The 14329-nt window shown below is 37.9% G+C and overlaps 1 protein-coding gene across 45 annotated transcripts in view; it reads left to right on the top strand.

Moving 5' to 3' along the window:
* CEP70 (centrosomal protein 70) overlaps positions 1-14329 on the top strand; it is a 98221-nt gene that overhangs the window by 14417 nt on the left and 69475 nt on the right. For 10 of the 45 annotated variants that reach the window (XM_058295047.1, XM_058295049.2, XM_058295053.2 and 7 more), the window contains 4 exons: positions 9442-9515; positions 11100-11190; positions 11320-11443; positions 11748-11928. In XM_058295047.1, coding sequence (XP_058151030.1) covers positions 9447-9515; positions 11100-11190; positions 11320-11443; positions 11748-11928 — 465 coding nt within the window. In that variant the 5' untranslated portion in view covers positions 9442-9446. Of the gene's footprint in view, positions 1-2304; positions 2411-2712; positions 2824-3866; positions 4021-5626; positions 5721-8849; positions 8924-9389; positions 9516-11099; positions 11191-11319; positions 11444-11747; positions 11929-14329 lie in introns of those variants that run through there. The other 35 variants (XM_058295045.2, XM_058295048.2, XM_058295056.2 and 32 more) reach the window with 11 other exon arrangements.

Genomic DNA, 14329 nt, shown 5'->3' with positions numbered 1-14329 from the left:
AGGATTCAGTTTGCTAGCATTTTGTTGAGGATTTTTTTCATCTATATTCTTAAGAGATATTGGTTTGTAATTTCTTGTATCTTTCTCTGGCTTTAGTAAGAGGGTATGTTGGCCTCACAGAATGAGTTAGGTAGTGTTCCCTTCTCTTCAATTTTTTTGGAAGGGTTTGAGCAGGACTGGTATTAGTTCTTGGAATGCTTGGTAGAGTTTACCTGTGAAGCTATCTGGTCCTTGGTTTTTGTCGAGAGGTGTTTGATGACTGATTCATCTCTTCACTTGTAATTGGTCTGTTGGGATGTATTTTTTCTAGGATTAGTGTAGGTTGTTTGTGTGTTTCTAGGAATCTGTCCATTTCATCGAGATTGTGTAATTTATTGGCAGACAGTTGTTCATTGTACCCTCTTATTTAGTTAGTACCCTCTCATTTTTTCAGTGTATTTGCATTTTCTCTTTTTTCTTTGTCAGTCTAGCTAAAAGTTTGTCAATTTTATCGATCTTTTTAAGAACCAGCCTATGCTTTTGTTAATTCTCTCTATTTTTTTAATTCTCAATCTCATTTATTTCTATTACAATCTTTGTTATTCCTTTCCTTCTGCTCACTTCGGGTTTAGTTCTTTTTCTAGTTACTCCAGGTGTGCAGTTAAGTCTTTAAGCACTTAGGACTGTAAATTTCCCTCTGAGCATTGCCTTTGCTGCATCCTGTAACTTTTGATATGTTGTATTCTCATTTTCATTTATCTCACTCTATATACTGATTTCCCTTGTGATTTCTTCTTTGACCCACTGGTTGTTTTAAGAGTGTGTTACTTTACTTCCATAAATTTATGGATTTTTCCCCTCTCCGCTTGTTATTGATTTCCATCTTCATTTCATTGTGGTCATAGAAGATGTTTTGTATAATATCAGTCTTTTTAAATGTATTGAGACTTGTTTTGTGACCTAATATGTGGTCTATCCTAGAGAGTAGTCCATGTGTATTTGAAAAGAATGTGTATCCTGCTATTTTGGGGTACAATATTCTGTAGATGTCTGTTAGGTCTAGTTCACTTATATTATTCAAGTTCTCTATTCCCGTATTAATCTTCTGTCTAGATGTTTTATTTATTGATTAAATTAGTTTATTAAAGTCTCCAACTATTATTGTAAAGGTGTCTTATTTCCCCCTTCAGTTTTTTCAGTTTTTCCTCATGTATTTTATGGCACTGTAGTTAAGTGCATAAATATTTGGTTCTTACTTCTTGGTGGATTACCCCTTTTATTAATATATCATGTCCTTCTTTGACCTTTGTAATTGCTTTTGACTTCAAGTCTATTTTGTCTGATATTAGTATAGCTGCCCCAGCTTTATTTTGATTATACTTTACATGGATTATCTTTTTCTATCCTTCTACTTTCAAGTTATTTATGTTTTGGGGTCTAAGATGAGTCTGTCATAAACAACATATAGTTGGATTGAGGGTTTTTTATTTTATTTTTTATTTTATCCATTCTGTCAATCTGTATCTTTTTGTTGGGGAGTTTGAATTCTTTAATATTTAGTGTTATTACTGTAAAGTGGTACTTACGTCAGCCATTTTGTGTCTGGGTGTAGTTCTCTCTGAGTTTATATTCTTTGGGGTTTGTTGTGTTTCTTTTTTTTTTTTTAAGATTTATTTTTTATTTATTTTTCCCTCCTTCCCGCCTCCAGTTGTCTGCTCTCTGTGTCCATTTGCTGTTTGTTCTTCTGTGACCGCTTCTCTCCTTATCAGCAGCACTGGGAATCTGTGTTTCTTTTTGTTGCATCATCTTGTGTCAGCTCTTTGGTGCCATTCCTGGGCAGGCTGCACTTTCTTTCATGCTGGGCGGCTCTCCTTATGGGGCACACACCTTGTGCATGGGGCTCCCCTACGTGAGGACACCCCCGCGTGGCAGGGCACTCCTTGCGCGCATCAGCACTGCACATGGGCCAGCTCCACACGGGTCAGGAGGCGTGTCTTTGGAATCACTTATTCTTTCTTCAACCCCCTTCAATCTGCTGTTGAAACTGTCTAGAAATTTTTTGATTTGAATTTTTCAACTCCAGATATGAAGTGATTTCTATATGTTCATTCATTGTTTTCTTCATATACTTTAGTTCTTTCTCTTTGTTTTCCTTTGTCTCCTTGAACATGTCGAAGTCCTTTTTTTGTTTTTTAATTGAGGTACCAGGGCTGGGGATTGAACCCAGGACCTCGTATGTGGGAAGCCAGCAGTAAACACTGAGCCACATCAGCTTCCCTGAGTTGTTTTCTTTGTTTGTTTGCTTGTTGTTTATTTTTGTTTTAGGAGGCACCAGGGACCGAACCCAGGACCTCCCATATGGGAATCAGGTGCTCAACTGCTTGAGCCACATCCACTCCCCAAGGACTATTTTTTAAAAAGCATCTGACCAGTAAGTCCAAAGTCTTGTCTTCTGCATTGATGGTCTGGATTTTTATTTTATTCCTTTGGCTTGGCCATCATCCTCTTTGTTTGTCTTGTTATATTTTGTTGTGCACTATACATTTTAATATTTTAAGGTGTTAACTCTGGGATTTAGTCCCTGAGATGTCTTTCTTAGGTTTGTATCCAGCTAGTGATAGGCCATAGATTTTTCTGAATACTAAGGACTAATCAGTACAAACACACCAAGGCAAAAGGTGCCTTTCACTGTCTTTGCAATTTGACTTTCATTTCCCTGGTGTTCTCTTTCAGAATTCAGCTTAAGGCAAATGGCGAGTGTAGGATCCTCTCTTCCTTTATCTGAGCCTGTGTGGAGATGGAGCCCTGGAGCCTGCCTCTTTTCCTGGGCTTATGCTTGCTAGAGTAAGAATTTTCTGTTTACAACTTTACGGTGTTCCCGTGAAGGTCCCCTTACTCCCTTTGAAATAGACCTCTCAGTCCTGGTACTCTCTTGAGTGATTTACTACAGGAAGTAATTTGTCCCAGGCCACTCGAACTTAATTGTTTCTCATACTGTCCAGTTGTCAGCAAGCCAATTATCTGCCCACAGGACAGACACATTACATTCCCTGGCTTAGTCCATTAGACTTCCATCCAGTAGAATGACACTGACATAGTGCACCCCAGTATGCACATGGGGGCCACTCTTCCTTCTGGAACAGGGCCCGGTACCCACAATGGGAGCACAAACTTACCTTGCATTTTTTTGGAAGAAATGAGGGAAGGGCCAGCAAGGGTACCAGGAGCTTATTCTTTGACTTTTGAAGCTGCGTATTCTAGATTAAGCACTTGCTAGGTTAATGAACTCTGTAAATTTTTTTTCTGTATTTTGAGGAACGTTATGGTCTTTCAGTTTGATCTGCCACCTTTACCTAAGGGGGCTCGAAACAATGGCTGCCCTTAGAGCTGGCCCTCAGTGACTTGAAGTAGCTGATCAAAGGTAAACTTGTGTGATCAGACCACACTCCCTCAGAGTGTGGAGAACTAGGTCTACTGGCCCCAGCAAGCTGTACCAGTAGCAGGAGTTCCAGTCTGCACTGCTGCTCGCAGCAGGAAAGGGGGAAGGGAGATGTAGCCCCTGTAGGGTGAAACTTACCAGTATTTTTGGTAATTTACTACCTTCTTTCTTGGACTCCTCCCGGGATGCTACACAGTGCTGTGCTAGGTTCTGGAGTTTCAAAGTAGTTGATTCAGACAGTTTTTGCAAGCTCAGTAGTTGTTTGGGTGGAAGGACTGATTCTTGAAGCTTCCTACGCCACTATTTTCCCATAATACTCCTTTCTTTGTGTCTGATTTCCTGTGTGCCTTCACTATCTTTGTTTGCTAGATGTTGTATTTGAAACATATTTTTTGTGAAAATAATTTGAGGCTTCTCTCCAAAAAGGATTTTTGTTTGTTTATTCCAGGCTCTTGGAAGCTCTTTTAATCTGGGATCTTCCTTACGATATTGGAGTATAGTCCTATCAGGTGACAGTGTAGAGTGTCTGATCTTTGGCCCTCATTTTCACAGTTCTTTGGAATTGGCAAATGCCTGAATTGACAAATGCCTTCAGGGAAAAGGTGATTCTTCTTGCGTTCTTTGCCTAAATCTTCATTGTTTTGTCAGCTCTTCATGTCAGTTAGAGACTCTTGTCAGTGTTTTTGAGATTTTTTTTTTGTTAATTCTGCTTTCTTATTTGTCATTAGAATTGTCTGGTCTTCCATGGCCAATAGACTTCTTCTCTCACAGAATTTAGTCTTGTGTGAAACATATTTATCTGAAGCAGTTTGTGTTAAATAATTAGCTAAATAATTTGGAGAAAACTGTAAGGTTATATAAAACCTAGGGCTCGGTAAGAGCATTTTTGTTCAGTCTACTTATATATGATAACTACTGCCACTACCACCACTACCATTTGTCTAAAAGTTCCTGTGTGTCAGCCACTGCTGTGCTAAGTACTCTATGTTGTCTGATTTATCAACCATGAGGTGGGTGTTACAATTTTCTGTTAATCACAAATGGAGAAATTGAGGCTCAAAGATATTAGTGAGTTGGTACATGTCACACAGTTCATACGTTAAGTTGCTGGTCACTCAGGGCATTTGACTCTGAGTTCTAATCCTCTATACTTTACTCTTCATAGTGCTACAAAAGCATATAAGGGAACTTTGCCTGGTCATGGGGCCACAGATTTCCCTGAGGCAGGAAGTTAGAGCTGAGATTTGAATATCAAGATAAGTTAACTAAGTGGAGAAGGTGATGGTAGTGTCGAGGCCCTGAGGCCCTGAGTCTCGAGGGAGAGGGCCTTGGAAGATTTGAAAGAAGGCCAGAGTGTCAGCCAGGGAGATTGTCGGAGCACGTAACTCCCCATTCTTTGGGAGATTCCTTGTATATGGTCTCCAGGGTAGATTCTTCCCACTTTAAAGCTCTGGCTGGTATGAAAAGGACAGGTTCTGATATATCTCACAACTTGGATGAACCTTGAAGACCTCATGATGAGTGAAATAAGCTATTCACTAATATGAAATAATTAGAATAAGCAAATTCATGGGGTCAGAAACTAGAATATAGTTCACAAGGGTCAGGGTTGAGTTAAGGAATGGAGAGTTAATGCTTAAATTGTACCAAGTTTCTATTTGGGGTGATGGAAAAGTTTTGGTAATGGATGGTGGTGCTGATAGCACAATTTTGTGAACACAATTAAGTGCACTGAATTATATATCTGAATGTGGTTAAAATCCATAGGACTATACAACACAAATCATGGACTATAGTTAGTAGTAAAATGATAGAAATGTTCTTTTATTACTTGTAACACATATACCACACTAATGCAAACTGTTAATAATAGGATGGTATATGGCAACTCTACAGCTTATGCTTGTTTTTTTGGTAAATCTGCAACTTCTCTAATTAAAAAAAAAGGCTGTGGCTGACTCCTGATGGTGATGTAGTAGGAAGAATACAGCACTACTTCTGGTGTATTTTTACCAAAAAATATTGAACCCGAATTTAATAATGACTCTCTATATTGACCAGTTTATAAGAAATATACGGGATAAAGACAAAAAAAAAAAGAAGAAATATAGGGGAAGTAACCCCATATGTCTGTGGTCAATTGATATTTGACAAGGGTACTAAGAACGTTCAGTGGGGAGAGAATAATCTCTTCAACCACTGTTACAGGGAAAACGCAGTATCTACAAGCAGGAGAATGAAGTTGGATCTCTACCTCATACCATATACAAAAATTAACTCAAAGTGAACCAGTGGCCTAAATGTAAGTGTTAACATCATAAAAGTCTTTGACAAAAACATGGGGGTGATATGACACCAGAATCACACACAACAGCAACAGGAAGATAAAGTAGACATCATTAATCAAATTGAAAGGTTTTATGCATCAGAGGACAATCAGGAAAGTGAAAAGACAATCTCTAGACTGGCAGGAAATATTTGCAAGTCATAGCTGATAAAGTTCTAGCATCTAGTATATATCAAGAACTCTTACAACTCAACAGCAAAGAGACAACCCAATTAAAAACTGGGCAAAAGAATGGTATATGCTTTTTTTCCAAAGAAGATATACAAATGGCTAATAAGTACATGAAGAGCTGCTCAGCATTGTTAGGGAAATGCAAATAGAACCCACAATCAGATTCTTCTTCATACTCTCTAGGAGTTCTTTAATTTAAACACAACAATAACAAAAACAAAAATGGAAAATAAGCGTGGGAGAGAATATGGAGAAATCTGAGCCCTCATATATTGCTGGTAGTATTGGGAAATGGTGCAGGTTGGAAATTGATGCAGCTGCTATGGAAAACAGTTTGACAGTCCCTCAAAGAGTTAAACAGAGAAAGTGAATGTGGCTCAAGTGTGTGAGCTCCTGCCTCCCACATGGGATGTCTGGGGTTCAGTTCCTGGTACCTCCTGGAAAAAAACAACAAGCAAAACAAACGAAAAATCCAACTCAGGGAAGCCAACATGGCTCAGTGGTTGAGCACTGGCTTCCCACATATGAAATCCTGGTATCAATTCCCGGCCCCTGGTACCCAGAAAAAAAAAATTTAAACGTAGAGTGCGGCGGCTTGCTCGGTCGGTGGCGGTGGGGTCTGGCTGCGGACGAGGGGTCAGTCCAGCTTTGGACGAGGGGTCGGTCCGGCAGTAGACGAGGGGTCGGTCTCACAGGGGTTGCGCAGTTCGGCTGACGGGGTCGCCCGGCGAAGCCGGCGACGAGGGGGTTGCCCGGAGAAGCAGGCGACGAACTGGGGACAAGGGAGGCCAGGCCCTTGTCCGGGGCTCTCAGGACTGGAGGGCGCACGGCAGAAGAACTACCGCGGAGTTGAGGTAAACACGCAGGTCCAACTTTATTGAGGAAGTGGCTACAGTTTTATAGGGGCTAGGGAAGGCTGATTGGTCGAAGTTTATGCCATGTTCTGATTGGTTGCCGCAAGCAGTTACTGGGGAGAAAGGTACTGGAAGGGGGAGGGGTGGTGGTTAGGGATTGGCTGTTGCTGTTGCTGGGGGAAGTGGCAGGGTTTAGGGATTGGTGGCTGCTGTTGCTGAGGTAGAGGGCAGACTGGAGTTTCCCGCCCACGCCTGGCTGTTGCTGCTGTCGGGGGGGAGGGAAAAGGGCAGACTGGAATTTTCCGCCCTGCGCCTGCGCAGGGAGAAAGAAGAAGAAGGGTGCCACCCCACAGGCATCGTGTGGCGCCATCCGGGAGGAGGGGCGGCCGCGGAAGCATGGCTGCCGAGAAGGGGAGACCCGAGGGCACTCTGCGCCCATGCCGAGTTTCCTTCAGGGGTGGCGGTGAGTCCAACCAGCCACCCTATTATGGGGGCAGCGGCTTGGCCTGCCGCGGCCGCTCCCCTGCCAGGCCAGCAAACCACACTTCAGCCCGAGGGGTGACCGCAGTAGAGTTGCTATGTGACCTGGCAGTTCTACTCTAGGTGTATACCCACAAAATTTGAAAATAGGGACTCAAAGAAATATCAATGTTCTTAGCAGCAATTATTCATAATAGACAACAGATGTAAACAACCCATATGTCCATTAATGGGTGAATGGATAAACATATTGTGGTATATACTTACAATGGAACATTACTTAGCTTTAAAAGGAAATGAAATACTGTTACATACATGGATGAACTCTAAAATATGCTTAGTAAAATAAGCCAGACACAAAAGGTCACATATTGGATAATTACATTTATATGAAATACCCAAAGTAGATAAATCCATTGAGATGGCAGATTGGTGGTTATTAGAAGCTAGGGGAAAGAAGGAAGGGGGAGTAACTTCTAAATGTATATGGGGTTTCCAGATGTTTTGTAACTAGACAGAGATGGTCATTGTACAACACTGTAAATGTACTCAATGTCACTGAATTGTTCACTTTAAAGTGGTTAATTTTACGTTGTGGGAATTTCATCTCCAGAAAAAAAAAAAAGAAATGTAAGGTGTAGAGAAATATGTTAAATGATAAGACTATGGTAAGCCAAATCCAAAATGTGGGCAATTCTACGAGACAAATGGCGTATTTTTTTCAACAAAAGAATAGTATGGAAGAAAAAAAGGAAGGTTGAAAGAGACTTTAAAAAGTGCTTATATGTGGGCCTTGTTTGGAACCGGTTTAAACAGAACAGTCATACATAAAAAGATACTTTAAAGACCTTTGAGGAAAATTGAACATGGACTAGATAATAAGTGATATTAAGGAATTATTGTTAATTTCATTAGATGTGATCATGATTTTGAGAGTGTTAAAAAAGAATCTTGGAATTACAGATGTATACTGAAGTATATGTGCATAGAGCAGAAATGAAACAATGCCAGAAAGTTGGTCATTATTATCGCTGGGTTGATGAGTAATGGGTTTATTATATTTTCTATTTTTTGTGTTTAAAAAATTTTTTCTAATATAAAATTTGAAAAAACAAAGCTAGCTGAATGGTGGTAGCAGCTGAAGTTGGCTGACATTTTCAAAACTTGAAAATAAAGTCTGGGGAGATGAACATTGGATGAAGGAGTTGTTGAAAGAGGCCAGTTTGAAGGGGAGATGTTAAGCAATAGAAATGTCAGAGTTTGAGAATTTGTAAGATGTTATTAGATTTAACTAAAGACAAGTTATTGGTGACTAGTAAATTGTTTTGATGGATATCACTATCTGAAGTAGATTTAGGACGGTGGATGGGTGCTTTGGAAAGAGCACTAGGCTGGCACCAGGAGGCCTCCTTCTTGTAGGCAGGGCATTTCACCTCTCTGGGCCTCAGGTGACGCTACAACTCTCCCTACAGTCTTTTCCTGCCAGCTGTGAAACAGTTAGGGATTTTGAATTTTAAAAATGTCTGAAGTCCCTCTGGCTCTGAACTTCTGTAATCAGTGTGATTTTACCCCTGGAAAGGATGAAGTATACCTCTCTCTCAAGAAACCAAGGAATTTTTCCTGTGGAATGGCAGTCTACAATAACAAGAGCAGGTGATGCTAGAGTTTGCTAGAGTTTGTTTTTGTGCCGATCAAATAGAACCCTTCTTTGTTGGCTTCTGATCTACTTGGAAAGATTAGAAAGTGGCTTTCCTTTGATCCTTGAAGTCCAGATAGTTGTTAAACTGATTTAAAACTGTGGGTCAGGCACATTTCTTCTAGTTTATTTGGGAAGCAGTTTCCAAGGGATGTTTGTTTATTAGCATCATAATGTGCTTTCCAGATTATTTGGTTAAAATAAATAGTTTTCTCTGTGTGTATGTATTTGTAATACCCCAGAATGTTTTTCCTCTAGAAAAACCTAAAATAGGGTTTATTCTAATGATTCTTATAATCAGTTCTCTAGGAATCATAAAAATTTTGACTCAGGAGTGGCCTAAATTGCCTAGCAAGAGCAGTGAGTTCTTTCAAATATAATTTTCTTCAACTCCTTGCACTTTTTTTTTTTTTTTTAATTTAGGCAACTCAAACTCTTTCATTGCTAACTTCTACTTCTTTTGATTCTACAAAAGAAACTATGTCTCCAGCAGCCCCTAAAGCCCAGGAGTCCAGTGAATCATCAGACAGACTCATGACCAGTAAACAGGTAAACTTGAAATATTTAAAGCCAATGTTTCTCAAAGTATGTGTCAAAGAATGCTAGTTCTACAAAATGTAAAAAACATTATTCCTTCAGAAAGGATTCTTTGATCAGAAAGTGTCAAGAAATGCTGGTTTAGAGATATTAAACTCTAAGGTGTCACAATATCATCAGTCTTCAAAAGGAGGATTTATTATAGCATTTCCTAGTTTTCTAACACTAGTCTGATGAGCATTTCATGAGACTGTAAGGATTTCATAGTGGACATCCACTGAGAGGCCCAAACAGAGCTTTTGGCTCTAAAATAGGCATCAGCAATAATTTTAGTTCTGTGTACCACCATGTCATTAAGCTTTATGACTGGAAGGCTTAAAACATAACTAAGGGAAAAGGTTGAGGGGAAGGTGAAGTGTAGAAAGAATTAAAGGAGGAGGAAAAGTCAGCAGTCAAAAAAAGATTTATCTGGCACTGTGAGTCATAGTGCTATCAAAAAATCATTAGCTTATTTGTTACTTTTTGTGTGGATATATTCTTTAATCTCTGTAGAATTTAATACTTTTATTTGTACTTTGTCTATTTTCTAAATTACTCATCTCTAAGCTATTAAAATATCCCATTAATAAAAAACTTAATTGTATAAATTACATTTTTTCAAGCATTTAAACTTGAAAATTCACTCAAATCTTTTCACAAATATTCTTTAAATGCCTTAAAAAAACAAGCAGAGTGCCTCATACAGTAATTTCAAAACTGATCATTGTACTTACACTAAAAACCAGTTATACAACTGTTGCTATCATGGATTTAAATGTACTTTTAAAGTCCATCTCTATTTCTATTTTGGTTTCATATTCTTTTTCTTTTTTTCCTATTTCTTGTTTCTTTACATTCTTATACTTTTATTCACTCAACTCTTGAGAGTTAGGGTTCCCTTCTCAGATTTAGACTTGAGAGTAACTTTCTGGGTGATTATATTAGAATCATTTACTCAGAGGGAAAGGTCTTCTTATAGTCAGGTGTCTATTATGCAAGGAACTATCTAAATTATTGGCTATTACTAGTCAAATATATATCTGTGTGTACGTGTGTGTGTGTGTATGTGTATATAGTGTGTGTGTGACCCTAGACATTATTAAAGTGATGCTTGTTTCTGAGTGGCTCACCTTTTCTTTATTATTCAATTAATATAACTTATTTCTTCTGAGTGGGACCTGGTCTGGTTCAACTAAATCTAAAACTTTAGGTTTCTTTTTAACAAGGGTTTTTTTGTTTTGTTTGGTTTTGTTTGGCTATTGTTTTATTTTTTCCCTTAAGATCTAAATATGAATATTCTGGAATTATATAATGTAGTGATTTGTGCTCATTTGTATCTTTCTTTTTTTTCATCTTTCAATTATCTACCAATAATTTTGTTAGGAACAAATGTGTTTTTTTAAATTTAATCATTTGCACATAAAATTTTATTATTTTTAAAAAGTATCTTTGGACAAAAAGTTCTGTTATTCTGAAAACAAAGGAAATTATATACAAAAAGTTATTTCCTCACTTTACATCGTACAGTTGATCCTTTTCTCCTCTTTGTAATTGTAGCAGGAAGAAGCAGAATGGGAAAGCATAAATGTACTGTTGATGACGCATGGCTTAAAACCTTTGTCCCTAGTCAAAAGAACAGATCTAAAAGGTAATCAGATCTTATTCTTACTCCTCAATGTAAAAAGCTTCTTTTTCCATTTCACATTTTTATAAAAAGATTTTTTTACCTTACCTTTAGTTTTACTATCTTTGTTACATTTTGAAAATATTATTATAGATCTCATCATTTTTGACAAACAGTCATCACAAAGAATGAGACAAAATTTGAAAACATTGGTTGAAGACACAGCACGTCAACAGAACATGATTCAGGAACTCATAGAAACTAATCAGCAGCTTAAGTAAGAAAATGGAAAAAGTCCCTTTTGTTTGTACACAGGTGGTATGCATTCTAAAAATAATTTCCTTGAAGACTTTGAAATGAAATATTCCATTTTAATTAAATGCTAATTTAAAAAATATTTTTAATAGGTAAATCTTTTGGTAATCACAGATATAAGGATACTCTTTTTTTCTATTGGTGTGTGTTATAAGAGAAATTTTAAGAATACAAAAAAATTTTATAAAGTCATTATGTTGTTAGATGGGTATGTTGATTAGATTTATTTTTATTATTAAGGGAGGGAATTGTGTCTTTTAAATTAGAAATGAACTTGAGCTATCACAAAGCCGAGCAGCAGATCAGGAGCAACGAGCTAATGACTTGGAACAAATTATGGAGAGTGTGAGATCCAAAATTGGTGAATTGGAGGATGAATCCCTAAATAGGGTTTGCCAGCAACAGAATAAAATAAAAGATCTTCAGAAGGAGCAGAAAGCTTTACAGGTACTGGGTTATGTATTTTCCTAGATGATGATTAGTAGCAAAACAACGCAGCAAGTCACTGGTGACTTCCAAGATGCTTAATTATGGTCCTTCTCTTACTTGACTTATTAACTGCTGCCTTCTTGAAACTCTTTATTCGCTTAGCTTCCAGAATATCCACTCGCCTGGTTTCCTCTTAACAGCACTGATCACTCTTCAACTCCTTTGTTGGTTCTTCACTAATCTCTTGGTATTAGAATTCCCCAAGACTCAGTTCTTAGACCTATTCTCTTTTCTAACTCCTTCATGGTCTCAGTCTAATTCATGACTTTTTATTACTGACAGCTCCCAAATTTACAGCCCAGACCTCTCCCCTTGATTTCAGACTCATATTCAACTGCCTGCTTGGTATCTCTAATGGATGTTTAATAGGCAGCAAGAACTTTACATGTGTAAAACTGCGTTCCTGAATTTCCTCCCAAAATGTAACTCTTCATTTAGTCTCTACCCTTTCCATCGTGATCTAAGCCATCTTCATCTCTCTCCTGATTCTCTTTTGGTCTTCCTGCTTCCACCCTTGCCTTTTTCATTGTGTTTTCAACACAGCAGGTCAAACCCTTCCATTGGCTTTTCATTTCAGAGGAAAAATCTAAAAGTCCCCTTACTATAACATATAAAACCCCTAGAACCTGGCCTCCTGTTCCCTTCTGGCTTTATCTCTCACTACTCTCCCCTTGCTTTTTCTATTCCATCCGCATTGGTATTCTTGCTGTTCCTTGAACACTCAGGCACATTCCCACGTCAGGGCGTTTGCTCATTTTGTTCTTTCTTTTTCTTCTGTCATGCATGCGCTTTTCACAGATAGCTGTATTACTTATTTCTTCTGTCCTTACACAGATGTCACCTTCTCAGGGATTCTTTCCCTGACTACCCTACTTAAAATTAGTAATCCCATCCACATACTTCTTGTTGCCTACCCTACTTTATTTTTTTATCCATCATTCTTACCACTCGCTAATATGCTAATGTACCGTATACTTTGATTGTTGTCTTTATATATCTCCCTGTGTTAGAATGTAAGCATCACAAGTGCAAATATTTTTGTTTGTTTGTTTAGGACTACACTAATGCTTGTTTAATATTAGTAATAGATTCACAACAAATATTTGAGTTATTGAATTAAATTTAGTTAGGATATATGTGGAATATGCTTTTGATGACGTTTTGTTACTTTTGAGGAATAGAAATAGCAATTTTATGACATTGAATATTTAATTTCTTAATTTAATAAAATCCTAATTTTAAAACTTGGGTGTTTATTATGATTAAAAGAAATGAATCTTTTGTGATGATAACCACTGTTTAGTTATATGGAGCATAATAGATCCTTACAAACATTAGGACTTTATAAACATTACAAACACTAATTGCTTAGTATTTTGTTTTGTTTTTGTTTTTGCTGGTGCAACACTATATGGCCTATTGCAGATAGGCAGCACTGAGTTCAGGCTGACTTATAGGGGCCAAAACTCAATGGGCAGGGTATAAAGCCCCTCAGTTCCTTCTGGTAGGATTGGAAGGATCAGGTAAATTGATATGAATTCCAGTGGGTCAGAGAGAATCACTAAGTGGTAAGAGGGAGCTCTGGAATGAGAACAGAAGCAGTTGGTGCACTCTGCTCATTTATGCTGCTAGTTTGAGGCAGAAAGTCCTGAGCTTGCTGTTAATGATTATTCCATATAAGACACTTACTATTTTTCATAGGCCACATCTGTTTCTAGTATTCATCAGTAACAAAACCTTCCACCATTAGAATGTTATATTTTTAAGTTGGCTTTCTTAGGTTGCCTTCCTCAACTATAGTCATTTATGAAGCCTCTCTGTGGGTAGGGAAAACATTTCTATATGCTTTAGTTTTGACTTTGCTCTCAGATTTAGGGCACATAGAGATCTGAAGCCTTGTAACTCATTGACTTGTTGATGGTTAGAAAGCAACCATTAAAGAGCTGTAAATACTGGGTTCTTGGCTGGCAGAGGGAGTTGAGATTGAGGAGACAAGTGTGTTCTCTTTTGGGGATGGTATCTATTTACCTTTTCAGTGAACTTGATACATATTAATCACAAAGTTAAATTATTAGAACTTAAGACTCACAAATTTACTAGGGTTTTAGACCCTTCAAAGAAGAGATGTTTGAAGGTTTATTGGTAAGGAGTGACTTGAATTGAGTAACATGTATTTTCCATCAAAACTGTTCCATCTTTCATAAATTATTTATGCTGCTATTAGCTGTTTGTTCCAGGTCCCAGAGATTGGTTCTGTAGCTTATAAATTTGTTATAGAGGAGTTCTCATGCCCCAAACAGCTATGGAGGGGGCAGGTAGAATTAGATTTGAGAAAGCCTATCTTTGGTTATTTGGCAAT

Source organism: Dasypus novemcinctus, chromosome 4 (assembly GCF_030445035.2).
Source record: "Dasypus novemcinctus isolate mDasNov1 chromosome 4, mDasNov1.1.hap2, whole genome shotgun sequence".
Lineage (NCBI taxonomy): Eukaryota > Metazoa > Chordata > Mammalia > Cingulata > Dasypodidae > Dasypus > Dasypus novemcinctus.
Note: the sequence above shows the minus strand (reverse complement) of the source record. Positions and strands in the feature narration are given on the sequence as shown.